Here is a 17,229-nt window from a genome sequence, read left to right on the forward strand (position 1 = left end):
GTGGGGGGAGGGAAATGTTGGGGGTTCTGTGGGGGGTGGGGGAGGGAATTGTTGGGGTGTGTGGGGAGTTGTGGGGGGGAGGAGGGCATTGTTGGGGCTTATTTTGTAGGGGTGGGGGTGGGGGGGAAATAAATGTTTCTGTTATAATATAACTATCAGGGTGTGTGTGTGTGTTTGTCTCCCTTGTGCATTACATATCACCAAATGGTGCTGTTGAGTTGAGAGGAAGGAGGCAGCAATATGCATAGCATTAAATGTGCTGTGTGAATGAGAAGGTGATGTATGTCTGAGAATGTTGGCCAGACAGAACGCCACCTGTTCATTCCAACCTGCATGGCCATATGTGCAGGGGGGTTGGGCCGGGGAGGCTGGATGGATATTTGTGTTCATGAATAAAAATGGCCAGCCAGCATCTCTCTCTCCCTTCCTCCTCCCTCCCTCCCCTCCACCATACTGACCCACAATACAGAGTGCCATCAATAAGAGATTAATAGTGTACCAGGTGTGATCTGCCAGGTACACACTTCCACATAACTCCAGGTACCACATACACAGTGTTTGCTGTCTGATGGACACATATCCGTACCCACAAGCCACATTGGTGGGGTGGGGGGGGGCCCAAGAAGGACCTACAAACAGCTGGCTCATATTTTCACATTGAATACATCAGCTATGGTATATAATGCTGAGGAGCAAAAGGGAAACAATGGGAAACCCAATAGATGGATGGTTACTTCATCACAGTTGCAATGTAATACTTGTGTTAGGGAAGGGCACAAATAAAAATGGTGCTCATTATTTGCAGCTGTGATGACACTTTCTCCAGTAGTCGATCAAGGTGTGTTACATTCAAGTATTCTGGGTTTGTGTCAAACTTTGTCTCTGAAGTGACTTGCCTTAGGTGGGATTTGAACCAGCAACCTTATGATTATAAGGCTGGTGCTCTAACCACTAGGCCACAGCAGCCACCAGATTTTAGCCACCACCAGTTACTTTGGGTTGGTACCTGTACACACACCCCTCTCCCTCACCACCACGTCATAGGCCTCAGTGGCACTACCTGTAGCCACCTCGATCATTTTGTCCAGGCTACCGATTAAAAACAATGTAATGTGCATGTTCCCTACCCTACTACCTATGGAGCAATTTAGGAAGGTGTTCCATAATGTGCTATACACATCCATTGCATTAATCATTCTCCCCTCCCCCGCCTATGGACCTTGAGAATGGGTGGCCACTTCATAAATGGGGACTGGGGTACACCACATAAACAAGGAAGATGGAAGCTACTGGGAACCAATACAGCACCTCCAACAGCTGGCCCACACCACTGAGGACCTGCCAACCCCACAGTACAGTGCACAGGAACCTGGTGAAAAGAGAGCTACCTAACATCTGACTCCAGACTACATACATAAAGTGAATGCACACTCCTTGACTATGAGCACAAAGAGAAGAGGTGGCAGACAAATGACAGCTTACCATGAACGTCTGTTTCAAGACTGTGTAGTGCGCCTTTTATCTTCTGGAACATTAGCTGCACATCTCCCTGATTGAAATGACCCTCACCGAGGGGTGTTTGATTTGGGCCGACTGTACTAAATTCGTGGCCCCCACACACTGCCTGCTACAACTAGGCAGAGAGAATGGGAGAAAGAAAGGGAGCATCAGGGGATGTGGAAGACAGGAAACGGAAGGCGTGGTGGCTGAGGGCCAACAATAATTTCCCCCCCCCCCCTAAATACACAGGTGTACCCAAGCATACATTGCTAAACACATACCTTCATATAAGTGAGGGTAAAACCCTGTAACTGATTATTACGAACATCGGGCAAGGTCTAAGTGCAGGAAATGGCAGGTAAAATGGCAATGAAGAAAGGGGAGGCAGGTGGAGACGCCCATACTTATCTACTCATAATCGAAAGCATGTGTTCCTAATCGCTATCTCAGCTGGGCACGCTTAGGAATTATGTGTATAATTGAAAAAGTAGCGCCCAAATCAGAAACGCCTATTCCCCCGTCTCAATGGGCGTTCTTGGCGCCTATATAAACGCCCACTCCGTATTTTCGAAAACCCCATTGGTACAATGCCACCACGCATGCCGCCGACCCGGAAGGGTAATTTTCTCGAGGCAGAGGTGGAGCTCCTGGTGCAAGAAATTGTACAGCGGCACCGGAGTCTGTTTGCTCCCACAGGGCAGAGGCTGGCAGCAACAGTAAAGCAGCGGGAATGGGAGGCAGTACGGGACAGCCTGAATGCTGTCTTCCATGCTGGGAGAGACGTGGAGGACTGCAAGAGGAAGTGGCGGAAGCTGAGGAGGGATGTTCGGAGGAAGGCGGGGGCCAATCCCCCAGGCAATGACACTGCCAACCTTACACCAATGGAGCTGATGGTGTACTCCCTCCTACCCCAGGAGGGCATCCACGGGATTGGCTCCATGGACACCTCGGGCCAGGCTGAGGACTCAGGTAGGTGTTTCATTATGCAGTTGGGGTATCTGTTGTGCTGCAGTACACTTGTGTTATAGAAGTTGGGGTCAGGGGGAGGGAGGTGAGGAGTGGGGGGCAGGAGGACGGAGGGAGATAGGTGGGGGGGGGGAGTATCTCTGGCTGTCTTTATGTATATTAACAGGCCACCTTTATGATGCTGTTGTGACCTGGTAACCCCTACTCACTAGCTGTCTACTCTTACTCCCTATCCCTACCGTTGTCATTGGGTTTCCTCTTACTTGTCCTGTGTGCCCATATGTATAGAATTAATTGTAAGCTCTATTTGAGTAGTGGTAGTGGTCATGTGTGTTATAGGAGCAAGCAGACAGGGTGGGTGCTGTGTGTGTGTGTGAGCACCCCCAATATTGAGGAAAGATCATGTAGCTGTGCAGGGAGGAGTGTTGGTCACTGGGCTTAGCACCCCCAATACTACTTTCCAGTTGGCTCCTATGGGTGTGTGTAGGTTACTACTGTGGCAGAACTCTGGGGGCCGTCCTTCCCTACTACTCCCTCCTATTTTCCCATTACCAAACTGTGCCTAGTTCCTCCTGTGACCTCTGTGCTCTACTGAGTGTGGGCCACATGCATTCAACTGAAGGAGCCTGTTATGGGGGTCATAAAGCAGTTCTATGCAGTTTAGCAAGTCAGTAGTAACACAACACATGCTGCAATGTTGTTCAATTTAACAATTATACAACTAACAGCTTGAGCACAACGTTGTGAATGGTGTCCTTCTCTTGGCTGCTCATCCACCACCTCTACCCAGCTGCCTGCGGGCCTCTCTCTTTCGTACCCGTGTAAATTCCATTCCTCCTCACCATCTCTTTGCTGGGTCATCAGGTTGGGGGACATACCAATGTATATGAATGCTGAAAGACAAAAGTGGGTTATTTGCACCAACACTATTCCTCACTCTTGTGCTATACAGGTGAAGACTCAGAGGAGGCTGGCCCTAGTGGCCTGCAAGGCCAACGCCCTACACCATCCGTCCAGCCTCAACCTCCACAGCCTGCAGCACCAGCAGTCCAGCCACCACCACCTGCACCAGCTGTGCATCCTCCGCGTCCACCACCACCTGCACCAGCTGTCCAGCCTCTACCACCACCACCACCACCACCTGCACCAGCTGTCCAGCCTCTGCCACCACCACCACCACCACCTGCACCAGCTGTCCAGCCTCTGCCACCACCACCACCACCTGCACCAGCAGAGGCCGCACCTCCAGCACCGGAGGACTTTGTTGGGGAGGAGGAGGAGGGCCCAGCTCCCCGCCAGAGGCCATCTGGCCAAAGGAGGCAACTCCTGCGGCTGGCCACGGAGCTACTCCGCCACAACGTGCGCTTGGAGGAGTACCGCCAGCAGAAACTGGAGCTGCAGCGCCAAGCACTGGAGGCACAGCAGCGAGCACACCAGGAACTCCTCCAGGCGCACCGTGAAGGCCACCAGGAGGTGCTCCAGCAACTGAGACGGCTGGAGCAGAGCATCCAACACCTGCGCCCTCAGGGCACCGCGCCTACTCCAGCCCCCGTGCTGCTGGAGCAGCCCCTGCCATCAACATCCTCCTCCACTGACCACCAGCAACCACCAGCTAAGAGGTGGGCATTGCGCTCCTCAGCCTCCGCACCCACTCCTGCAGCACCCGCGCAATCTGCTCCCATTCTGGGTCCTGTGGCCAGACCACTAGAAGCAAGAAGGTGGCCCGATTTCCACGGTGCAGCCGAAGCTGCAGGCTGCCGTGGGGATAGGGAGGAGGACACTGGGAGCAGCAGCTCAGAAGAGACTTCCCATGCAGCACCAGCTGCAAAGGAAGGGCGTGGGAGGGGTAGGAGGGGACGGGGGAAGGGAAGGGGAAAATGATGGGACATGCTGTAGGGTGAGGGTTGGTGGGAGGGGGGTGGGTGTGGGAGGGGGGTGGTGGTGGTGGTGGTGGTGGGGTTGACCAAACACATATGCACTGTATGTACAAAATAAATGTTCACTTACATTCACCTAAAACTTGTTTCAATGAGTCTTTGTCTTGCTCTTACGCCAAGCTGGTAGGCATTGAGCTCTGCTCTGTGGGCTGGGGGTGGAGGGGGCTCCTCTTCCAGCTCATCTGGGGCCTCTTCTGGTGGTGGCTGTGGCTCCTCTGGGAGAGGCTGTCCTCTGCGCTGGGCCAAATTGTGTAACATACAGCACGCCACAAAGATCTTGGCCACCTTTTCTGGACTGTAGAGCAGCTCTCCTCCAGACCGGTCCAGACAACGGAAGCGGTTTTTCAATAAACCAAAGGTGCGCTCAATGATCCCCCGGGTGCTGCGATGTTTCCTGTTGTAGGTTTCTTCTGGCCCTGGTTGTGGGTGGATCAGGGGGGTCATAAGCCATGTCCTCTGCGGGTAGCCTCGGTCACCTTTGCAGAAAAGCAGAATGAGATAGATGAGTGTGTATCGCTTGGAGCAGGTACAGGGGGGGCGGGGGGATTTGGATAGTGGGTTGTGGTGGAGGAAGCCAGGGCGGAGGGTTGGCCAGTGGAGGAGGTCTAGTATGGGTGGTACATGCATGTTGCACTTACCTAGTAGCCATCCACCAATGAACTCCCCTCGCTCGAACCTGCGGAAGATGCCCGAGTGCTGTAGGATGTAGGCATCGTGGCTGGAGCCGGGGTACCTGGCACACACGTCTAATATCTCCCCCCGGGCATCACATACAACTTGCATGTTCATAGAATGAAATGCCTTCCTATTTCTGTAGGTGGCTTCGTGTGCCCGGGGGGGTCTGAGGGCTACGTGTGTGCAGTCTATCACACCGATGACCGAGGGGAATCTAGCAACAGCATAGAAGGCGGCCATGTTGTTGTGCAGGGCCTGGGGGGTGGTGGGGAAAGTGATGTAGTGTGAGGTGTGAGTCATGAAGACATCCAGGAACTGGGTGAGACAGTGTGAAATAGAAGCCTGGGTGAGGCCTGTGTTAGCAGCTAATACGGATTGAAAACTGCCAGTGGCCAGGACAGAGAGAGCGGAAGTGATTTTGAGGTGGGCAGGGATGGGGTTATTCCTACGTGTCTGGGGCTGAAGGAGGGGTGTCAGCTGCTCGCACAGCTGACGAATAGTGGCCCTATCAAACCTGAACCTTGTTAGACACTGCTGGTCAGTGAGTTGTAGGAAGGTGGTGCGGGGCCTAAACACTCGGGGCCGTGAATACCTCCTGCGGTGGGTGGCCTCTTCGTGTAGCATGCATGCCACAAGTGCATTAAGTGCATCCATATCCCCACCACCAGTGCAAGTATTAGGACTAGTAGTCAAACAAACAGCAACACACACAGATCTGTCACTTCCAGCCACCACGCCCTCTGGCCACTCACTCGCCAAACAGTACAGGCACACAGAGACAAACGGAGGTCAGGGAATAGAGTATACACGTGGGAAGAGTGAATGGGGAGGGATAGGGGGAGGGGAAGGGGGCGATGGAGCAAAGGAGTAGGAGTAAGGAACGGTGAAAGGGTAAGACACAAAAAGAGGCAGGGCACACAGACGACCGTCACAGGTACTCAACACGCTCGGCTTTCTCTCTGCAACCACCACTTCAGCTCTTCCACCAACAATATCGCCACTCTCCAACTACACACAATCGCTACTGGGTCTAAAGACGATTTCCTCCTTGCTCTGGTCGCTTTTATTTCGGGTCCATCATATTACGCCCATCTTCCCGCTCAACCAGAGCCATTTCGCTATTCGTTATACGTTGTACCCGTCCACGTCGTATCACCGCCCCTAACACGCCCCCGACACGCCTCTTATTTGGGCGTTTTTACGTCCACGTACGAGCGACACGGGCGCACTGAAACATTGCTTTCGATTATATGGATTTACTCGTTTTTGTGAGATTAACGTCCATCTCCCGATTTAGGTCGACTCTTGGGCGTTTTTTTCGTTCGATTATAAGCAGGATAGTGTGCCAAGGAATTATATAATTATAATTATAATAATGATCTAAGATAAGTAGTTATCTTTTATGTAGTTTCATTTGTAATAGAACCAAGATAGGAAGCAATTGGAGACCATACAGTATTTGTTTTAATTATTGATCCTGTGAATGTGGCGGAAGCCACTAGCTTGTGGTACATTAGAACAGATTGCCACCAGAAATGTTCATTTAACATTGAAGAGGTTTTCCAATTATTTAGAATTCTACGTTGTGCTATAGTAACTAATATGTCAAACAATTTGTAATTATTGGGAGAGAATGTGAATTCTGGAGAACAGGATTTCAAAATTATTAATGAGGAAGTTAGTGGAATATCTGAATAGCTGCAGAGATTGAAATACTAAAGATATTAAGCTCTGCTACATGGATAGGCAGTGACACTGAATATACAGATTAATCTCAGGCTGCCAGTCATTATCCCTATAGCTTTAGACCTAAACTTAAATGCACAGACTATCTGTATACAGGATGAATATCACCACTATGGGAGCAATTCTATAAAGCAGACCCTGAACATAGATGACTGAAGGGCTACTGGTAGTCGCCTGCACTCCATTGTAGAAAACTAGTATAAGTGGGAATTTATCTATTTGTGCACATGCATCAGTGACAGAGCTGGGGTAAATGCTCACACCTAAATTGTGGAGATATGCACTATACGTTATCCCCCTAATTCTGTAAAAAGTGCGAAAAATCATTCATCCATCCAATTTGGACACGCATGTTACCTGAATAATGATCCAATTAACGTGGATAATTGGAATACTAACAAGCAATTAGTAATGCTAATTGGTTTTAATTAAAATGTTCATGCCTAAATTTAACATGCGATGCTAAAATGGAGGTATGGAAATAGAAGGGTCATAGGTGGTTCTGGGGTGTTCCAAAAATGTCCACGTAAAATATATAATAAGGGGTACGTACGCCTAATTTAAGTGTGATGATTGGCACCACATTTCAGTTGGTGTAAATGGCCACGCCTAAAAATAGACGTGATTCCTGGCTATAAGCACTAATTCTATTAACCACACCTAACTTTAGACGCAGCTTACAGAATACCCATCATATATTGAATCTATCCTTGTGTATAAATGTGAGTCCTGCCTGTGACCCACCCAGACTCCACTCATGTGCTACCTTTAAACAATGCACAATTAAAGATATTCATATAGTTATAGAACAGTGAATTAAGAGAATATTGGCATTTATATATGAACATACAAGTCAATATGACAATACACTAATCACTTACATGCATATTTTTTACCTAAATCTTGGCACTTTGTTTAAAGAATTGTACAGCATAGAGATAAGTATTATTACTGCCCTGGCTCAGTCCTTCCTTCGCCCCCAGGTTATATAGGTGTCATGAGGCTGATCAGTCAAAAATTCAACACCTACTATCTGTATGCTGTATTGAAATTATACGGAGAGAGAATTTATATGGTTGCCTGCTGTTGGAAATCACATAAATCCTTCTGAAAATTGATCTACAAGTCATTAATTGTAGTCTTTAGAGAAATATGTAGATCCTTCCATCTAATAAGTAATAGGTTTTGAATCACTTGCTTAGACTTTCCAAATATACTAGGACTAGGGGGAACACAATGAAGCTACAAAGTAGTAAATTTAAAATGAATCAGAGAAAATCTTTCTTCACTCAGACTCGCTTTTACTAAGGCATGCTCACGTTTTTAGCGTGTGCTAAATTGGGCGAGCGCTAAGCATTAGAGATGCCAATGCATTCCTATGGACATCTCTAATGTTTACAGCGCACGCTAAAATTGTGAGCATGCCTTAGTAAAAGACCCTCTCTATGTCTAATTAAACTCTGGAATTCATTGCCAGAGAATGAAGTAAGAGCAGTTAGCTGAACGGGGTTTAAAAAATGTTTGGATGGCTTCCTAAAGGAAAAGTCCATGGACCATTATTAAAATGGACTTGGGGAAAATCCACTGCTTATTTCTAGGTTACGCAGCATAAAATGTATTGTACTTTTTTGGGATCTTGCCAGGTACTTGTGACCTGGATTGGCCACTGTTGGAAACAGGATGTTGGGCTTGATGGAACTTCGGTCTGTCCCAGTATGGCAAGACTTATGTACTTATGAAATGTTACTCTCTATGTAGTTCAAAATAGATGTCTTTTACTTTCTCTCTTTTCAGCAAGTAATTTTACTGCTAACATCAGTTGTTTGAGCAGAGGTCCCATTTTATGCAGTAGAAACCAATAACCTGGCTTAACAGTAAAATATCCTGTCTTAATGGTAGCCTAACTAATGAACATTCATGATTCAAAAGCAAATGAAAGAGGAAACCAAACTGAAAATTTTCTGTGTACAGATCCCTACAAGGTACCTAAGAAACAAGGTTAGATATCACTGAATATCAGCAGATTTCCCCGTACAAAAGATGTAAAGGGCCAAAAGCCATTTTAGGGCCATTTATATTAATTTGAATACCAAACTTTTTATGGGGTTGACAAAATTTGCTTATGTCATTTTCAAGGTCACTAGTTTTGCACATTTCATACCAGTGTCGTAGCCAGAAGTCAATTTTTGGGTGGGCCAACAGGTTGGATGGGTGGGCACTAGACAGTGGTGTGCTGGTAAATGTTTAACAACAGGCTCTCTCCCCGGTCCACCTGTGTGCCCCCCCCCCCCCCCCCCGTCCACATGTGCACCTCCCCTCAAAATTGCAGAGCTGGCTATAGCTGGGGAGAGAGCCTGGGGGGTGGGGGAGGCAATGCATTACTCTCTCCGGGAAAAAAAAACATTAAATGATCCCAGGTTCCAATCTAATTCATGGTTAATGTGGGATAAAATGCCATAAATAAGTAAATAAATATAAACTTTTAATGTTGAGCACCTGATTCTCAAAGTGGACATGTTCCAATCATTATAATGAAAATAAAATGATTTTTTTTCTACCTTTGCTGTCTGGTGACTTTGTTTTTCTGATCATACTGGCCCAGTATCTGATTCTGCTGTCCTCTTTACTCCGTTTCCAGGGCTTCCTTTCCATTTATTTCTTTACTTTCCGCCTTTCTTCTTCATTTCTTGCTCTGGGTCCTCCGCAGACTTGACTGTCCAGTGGATCCAGCTTCTGCCTATTTTCTTCATCCATGTGCAATTTTCTCCTCTCTTCCTTTTCCCTCATCTCATCTCCTTCCTCACTCTTCCCTTCCCTCCATCCATGTCCAGCATTTCTTCTCTCTCCCTTCCCTCTCCTCCATCCATATCCAGCAGCCTCCTCTCTCCTGCTCTTCCCTCCATCCATCCATGTCCAGCAACCCTCCTCTGCTCCTTGCCCTCCCCTCCATCCACCCATGTCCAGCAACTCTCCTCTCCCCTCCACCCATCCATACCCAGCAATTTTCTTCTCTCCCCTGCCCCTATCCATCCATCCCCAGCAATTCTGTTCTTGCCCTTGTCCCCTCCATCCATCCATTCCCAGCAATTCTCCTCTCTCCCCTGCCCCCCACCTCCATCCATCCATCCATCCCCAGAAATTCTCCTCTCTCCCCTGCCCCCCACCTCCATCCATCCATCCCCAGCAATTCTCCTCTCTCCCCTGCCCCCCACCTCCATCCATCCATCCATCATCCCTAGCAATTCTCCTCTTCCCCTGACCCCCACCTCCATCCATCCATCCATCATCCCCAGCAATTCTCCTCTCTCCCCTGCCCCCCCACCTCCATCCATCCATCCATCCATCATCCCCAGCAATTCTCCTCTCTCCCCTGCCCCCCACCTCCATCCATCCATCCCCAGCAATTCTCCTCTCTCCCCTGCCCCCCACCTCCATCCATCCATCCCCAGAAATTCTCCTCTCTCCCCTGCCCCCCACCTACCTGCAGAGGAGACGCTTCCGGGTTAGAAGCATGAGGCAGCGTGTTTGAATCGCGACTCTACCGCTGCTGTTGAGAGTGAGACAGAGGGAGGAGGTAGATTGTGGCAGCGGTAGGCAGCGTCTGGGAAGCACTGCCGTCAGAGAGAAGGAGGCAGATGCAGGATCAGCGCTGCCTGCTCCCTCCGCTCCTGGGTGGGCCTGAACCCAAACTGGGTGGGCCTAGGCCCATCCAGGCCCACCCGTGGCTACGTCCCTGTTTCATACCTTGGGCTAAGTAAGAATTCAGCCGAGCAGTTTTTCCTCTGTCTACCTGAACAGTATAAGGTTGACATTCAGCAGGGTGGTCTCTGCATAAAGATAAACAAATGACGATCCACTTGCTTTGATGAGCAATAGCCTAGTGGTTAGTGCAGGTCTGGGAAACTGGATTTAATTCCCGCTGCAGCGCCTTGTGATTTTGGGCAAGTCCCTGTTGCCCTAGGTACAAAGTAAGGACCTGTATATAATAGTAAACCACTTTGATAGTAACCACAGAAAAGCAGTATATCAAGTCCCAACCCCTTTCCCTTTCTGCCTCTTTCAATCACACTATCCATATATATAGGATTAATGAATATGTAGTCCTAAACATAAATGGATTTTATCTGTGTACATTAAGACAGCTATTTATTATCCTACTAAAATAGCTATATTTGTTCTAAAGGGGATGAATATCGTTACTGTCCAGCCAAATTTAAGCTAAGCCCTGGGAAGAATTCAGTTGTCATCTCCTTTAATACATATAACAGACAAGGTATCTTGAAATCTGACCTAATTTATCAGTTTGCTAGCCCCAAATTTAAAAAAAAAAGACTAATGTTGTTAAACCAGATGTTAGCTGCTTAAATCATTCTGAATATCTACTTCCGTGTGATTTGGTAAAGGTAACTAATCTTCTGACAGACCCTGATATATAACTGTAAACCCACAGATCATGACTAAATTCTTAGCATCCCATTGAATAGCGAAAGGCAAATGTAAAATCCCAAGAAGGTCTCCCTTTTCTAAAGTTCCTTCATTAATCTACAAATCAAACTGGCATCAAATCATAAGTGTGTCTCCAGTAGGAACTAAGCCACTCTTTTACTTACATGTAATCCTGATTCCAAATGGGGAAAGTTGCATAGGACAGTGGTTTTCCGAGCATTAAATATCTCATTGTAATTAGTCCCCCAATCATGATGTCTCCATCCTTGTGATATCCTGGTTTTACACTTCCATATTTCATTGGTGGATACTGGCCCTCAGTGGTCTTCCATTGGATGTAGCAAAGAATCAAAATCAGGACCAGAGTTGATGCCACCATTCAGGTTGTGAATCAGCTTTTCCTATGAAACTCCTGCTTGTCCTGCTCTGCAATTGTGGTATAAGGAGGACGTTTCAGAGGTCCTGGATGTTAAAATAATGAGCAGACAAAAGTTATATTATGACTAAGAATTTTCAAACTGCAGACCAGTAAATGTGAAAGACACACAGGAGGTTGAGGAAAGACAGCACAAGTCTCATACTAATGTTGCACAGACCTCTGTAGTATTAGCTGTGATTCAGCAGCTGGTGAGGGCACTGTTAAATCTTTATTGAGTCCTGCTCCTCAAAGATTCAGCCTCAAGGGATGTCTTCTCCAGCTATGTGTGTTTGGCATTAAATATAGGCTTTTGTTATTGTTTTGCGTTCTTAATACAATCTATAGGAACTTCACATTCATTAAAAAATTAATTATTAAGAAAGTCTTAGTGAGAAGAATTAATTATTATCAGTGATAGTGGGGTTTTTTTTAGCATTTTTCTTCCTTTACATAATCCTTCTTATTTTTTTTATAAAGCAGTGTGGTTGTCATGTTTATAAATTTAAACAAAAGTAAACTTCATGATGGATAACACACTATATTTGATAGCTACAGAGAGAGATTCAGACAGAAATAGAAATCACAACTTTCCTGCAAACCAAACCAAAACAACCTAGTGCCAATCTGGTCTGGGGCCAGACTAAGAAGGCTGTCGGCATGGGTTTGCTGTTGACCAGATATGTGTTAAAGGCAGGTTCAGATCTGATCACAGGAGCTCTCTATTCTTTGAATCAGTTGGACCGCTAGATGACCAAGAGGGACATTTTCAATTGAACGTCTACATCAGAATTTGGACGTTTTACAAAAATGTCCAAATTCTGAACAGGAAAGAAGGTCATTTTTGAAAAAAAATTAGACGTCTATCTTTCGTGTTTGAAAATGCTGTGGACTTCTTGTGATTTGGACATCCTTTTATTTTGTCCATTTTCAAACAAAAGACGTCCAAATGCAAGACATCCAAAACAGTGGAGGAGTGGTTTAATGGTTAGTACAGTGGGCTTTGATCCTGGCAACATGGGTTCAGTTCTCACTGCTGTCTAGTCAAACCTTTGGTCAGAAGGTAAACCTCACAATGCACCAGAGAATAGACCCAGGAGTGAAACCATTTACATGTCCTGAGTGTGGTAAAAGCTTTGGTTGAAAAGAAAGTGTCACGTGACATCAGAGAATCCACACAGGGATGAAACCATTTACATGCACAGAGGAGGTAAAAGCTTCAGTTGCATTGGGACAGGTAATTAGGGAATGTACACTCTTGCTTTGAAGTATGGAAAAATAGCACTCTGTTATTTAGATATATGTAATGAGACCCCCTTTTCATCTATAGATCTGAATTCAAAGACCAAATCTAGTGATACACAATAGACACAAGGCTCAGATGTTATTAAAAAAAAACAGAAAGATTGCCATCAGGTAGAATAGTGAAAAAGTGACATCCCAGGAAAGCAATATGGGCATCCTTGGGGGCACTGCAGTGGAGTTTGTAAAATGCTCCCAGGTACACATCTGACCATTGCTCCCTTACCTTGTCTGCTGAGCCCCCCAAAACCCATGTAAAACCCACTAAACCCAACTGTACACAACTACCATAGCCCTTACAGGTGAAGGGAGCACCAATATGTGGGTACAGTGGATTTCTGGTGGGTTTTGGAGGACTCACAGTTTCCTCTACAAGTGTAACAAGTTGGCACAGGTAGAAGCCTGGGTCTGCCTGTCTGCAGTGCAGTGCACTGCACCACCACTAGACTACTCCAGGGACCTGCATGATATTCTAATTGACCTGATTATAACATCTGAGGCTGGCAAAGAGGCTGGCAAGTAATATTTGTAATCACATTATTTTGGGATGGGAGGGGGATAGTGAACAATTGTGGAGTAAGGGAAGGTGATCCCTGATTGCCTCCAGTGGTCATCTGTTCACTTGGGGCACCTCCTGTGTGGAGTAGAGGAGTAGCCTAGTGGTTAGTGCAGTAGACATTGATCCTTGGGGAGTGGGTTCAATTCCCACTACAGCTAATTGTTACAAAAACAGGTCTAGCTCAAAACATCTAAGTTTGAGTCTTGGACATCTCTGGTTTGTTCCATTATTGTTGAAATACATCCAAGTCTTAGGAACACCCAATTCCCACCTTGAACATGCCCCCTCTAGATTTAGATGTCCTTATGACAAACATCAGAAAAAAAACATCTAAAAAGAGGTTTTGAAAATACTGATTTGGATGTTTTTATGAGATAAATTGCCAAATGCAGACTTATGTCACTTTTTGGACATTTTTCTCTTTTGAAAATGAGCTTGCAAGGAGTAAAATTGGCAATCAGGGAAGACAAAGTCATAGCAGAGAGATTAAATGAATTCTTTGCTTCGGTCTTCACCGAGGAAAATTTGGAAGAGATACCGGTGCCAGAAATGGTATTCAAAGCTGACAAGCTGGAGAAACTGTATCTGGATTTTCAAAAGGCGTTTGACAAAGTACCTCATGAAAGACTCTAAAGGAAATTGGAAAGTAATGCTGCAGCTGCACTTGAGACAGTTACCTGAACTGGTGACTCCCCCTTGAAAAAGTAGCCACGAAACGGGGACCTGTCGGGGTTTTAAGAGCACCAATCTGTTCAAGCTAAGTGCTGCATAAAATTAGATGAAAGCATATAGAAAAATAGAAATGTATCTTTATACATAAGATTAGCAAAGGTTGGTGGAGGTTAAGTCAATGATTAGACAATACACACTGATAATACACCCAGTCATTGGGTGAAAAATCAAACAATTTTTTTTGTGTGTCTTATATAAGACTACTCCACTCTTAATAAGCTGAAGAAGCAATAATACACTTGTATTCATGTGTGTTTAAATATTTTGTTATATTTTTGATGCTCGACAGAGCGCAGGCATAATCGTTTATTTCTAGGATAAGCAGCATAGAAATGTATTGTACTTTTTTGGAATCTTGCCAGATACTTGTGACCTAGATTGGCCAGTGTTACAAACAGGATGTTGGGCTTGATGGACCTTTGGTCTGTCCCATTGTAACAATACTAATGTACTTAAGAAACTTCAGACTGCTCAAAACACGGCAGCTAGGCTTATATTTGGAAAAACGCGATTTGAAAGTGCAAAACCCCTCCACGATAAAATACACTGGCAGACCTAATTGACTTACCAACCAGAAACACATCCGAATTAACATGAACATATCTTAATCTACACTACCCAAGCTGTAAAGGGCTTAAATACAAATCTACCTAAGTATCCAGCTTTTCCGACATAAGCACACAACTGTGGAACGCGCTACCAAAGCTTTGAAAACGACGTACGACCACCTACACTTCCGGAAAATACTAAAAACCACCCTGTTTAAAAAGGCATACCCAGCCAATCCAACTTAAATGCTTGATCTCAGATACACAAGAAAACTAAAGCGGAAATGTACTAAGCCTTTTCTTTTATAGTTATGTTTGAATCTTATCTCCTGAGTTTGTAACTGCTCCCCCTCCTAAATTTGTGGTCTAATACAAGTTGTAAAAATTTTGCCTATTATATTTCTTGATATTTTTCTTTACTGTTTTTCCTGTTCAAGAGGTAATGCTTGTGAATTATTAAAAATGATAAAGAATTAAAAAAAAGAAAACTAAAGCACGTAATGTACATAACATAACTCTTCCGCTCTACGATCCCTAATGCGACTTCTGCCACATGAACTTTATCTTACCACAAAGCGACATTGTATTTGCTCACACTGGAGTCGGCAAACACCTCTCCAGTACTATGTAAGCCACATTGAGCCTACAAATAGGTGGGAAAATGTGGGATACAAATGTAACAAATAAATAAATAAATATGCATGGCGGCACAATTGCAATAAGGCCTGAGACCCCCCCCCCCCCCTGTTCATACCATTCCCTATTCTTCCTCTCATTATATACATGGCCACCTTCCTCTTCTCCCTAACCTCCCCAAATGTGTAGGCTTCACACACCTAATAGAAAGTTGGCTATGAGACCCCTGAATGTTGTATAGATGCATTCTGTAGAGAAGGCAAGGCACCTCTTGGAGTTTGTATCGGCACCATGGTCATGAGGAACCTGAATTGTGACAGTGTGGACTATCCAGGATTCCCATTTCACTGATGATGTTGTATGTAGCCATTCAGGGATGCTTTGTCACGTCTGTGGCCGTGACCACCCTCAGCCTTACCTTCTTTCTGGGGGTCAGCAGCTCTGCTGGCTTCTGTCTGTGTTTGTGTTTGTCTTGTCTCTAGTCTCTGTGCTGATTGCTTCACTAGACCTCACCTGTGTGGGCTTGCCTCTCTAGGGAGCCAGCATCTAAGATGGCTGCCACCGGCTCTGTGCCAGCTTCCAAGATGGCTCCTGCTTGTCTTTCCTGTGGGCTCACTTCCTATGTGTGTCAAGCCTCTCTTTGGGGTCAGTGTACTTCCTGCTTCTGTCCTACTGCAGGCGACTCATTAGTGAGAGCCTTCTTAAGGAAGTGCGGTGCTTGCAGTCAGGGCCTTTGCATAAGTGTTATGCTCTTAGGCCAGGTCAGGTTAGTAAGTGTCTGCTGCACTACTGCTTAGCCTCTCTCTGGGTTCCAGCCCAGTTTCTTTCTGTGTCTGTGTCTCTGTTGTAGCTTCCGTGGGGGGGGGGGGGGGGGGGTCTTCCCTGCCACTGTCTGTCTGAGGACTGCGGGTCCTTCCTGGCTTACCCTGTGTTTGGGGTGAAGCCTCTGCTCCAGGCTTACCCTGTGTTGGGGTGAAGCCTCTGTCCCTGGCTAACCCTGGGTTGGGGTGAAGCCTTTGTCTGGGTTTGTTCTCTGTTTGCTGTGCTGCCTGCCCAAGACCCTGGGCCTGTTATTCCTGGTTTGCTCTCTTTACCCTGAATTCTGCCTTGCCTAGTCTGTGTGCCTACCCTGCTTGTATATCCTGAGTGTATATTCTGAATCCTGTATCTGTCTGGCTAGTGTGTTTTCCTGGGCTATTATTCCTGTATCCTGTCTCCACCTACCTAGAGGGTGTACCCTGTGGGTATTCCCGGATCCCCGTTCTGCCTAGTGTGTTTGCTGCCCTAGTCCTTGCTCCTGCTAGCTTCTGTACGCCTTGTATTCCTTGGTCTGTCTTCTGGGTCTTGCTAGTGGCTGTGCAGCAGCACACTGTCTGAGTCTAGTTCTGTGCCCTGTCGCCCTCGTGTATCCCAGACCCAGGGTGGGTCCTCTGGATCTTCAGTTCCTGCTTTATCCTGCAAGTTCTGCCGGCCGCCTGCACTTCGGAGCTCAACTCCGGAGGAACGCTGGCTAGGTGCAGGTGAAGCTGTTCCTGTCTCATCTGTTCTAGTTGCCTGCCTTGTACTACTCCAGTCCAGAGTTCCAGTACTGCTCTTCTGTGTTTCCAGTCCCGAGGTGGTCTTGCCTGCCGCTGCCGCTCCTCGGCAGTGGCCCAAGGGCTCACGAACTCCAGTCCTGCCTCGAGGACCTGACAGAATGCCAAGGCCCTCGAGAACGCAACATGCTTTCACTGTCTTTTGCTTTGTTAATTGTTGTATGGTGTGCTA

General features: G+C 46.5%; 1 protein-coding gene across 1 annotated transcript in view; it reads right to left on the reverse strand.

The window, feature by feature from the left end:
* LOC115464369 (vomeronasal type-2 receptor 26-like) overlaps positions 1-11,826 on the reverse strand; it is a 95,683-nt gene extending 83,857 nt beyond the window's left edge. Inside the window, exon 1 of the mRNA XM_030194755.1 lies at positions 11,435-11,826. Coding sequence (XP_030050615.1) covers positions 11,435-11,649 — 215 coding nt within the window. The 5' untranslated portion in view covers positions 11,650-11,826. The remainder of the gene's footprint in view (positions 1-11,434) is intronic.
* Between the last annotated feature and the right edge of the window lie 5,403 nt (positions 11,827-17,229).

The sequence above is a fragment of the Microcaecilia unicolor genome, chromosome 3 (genome assembly GCF_901765095.1).
Source record: "Microcaecilia unicolor chromosome 3, aMicUni1.1, whole genome shotgun sequence".
NCBI classification, from domain to species: Eukaryota; Metazoa; Chordata; class Amphibia; order Gymnophiona; family Siphonopidae; genus Microcaecilia; species Microcaecilia unicolor.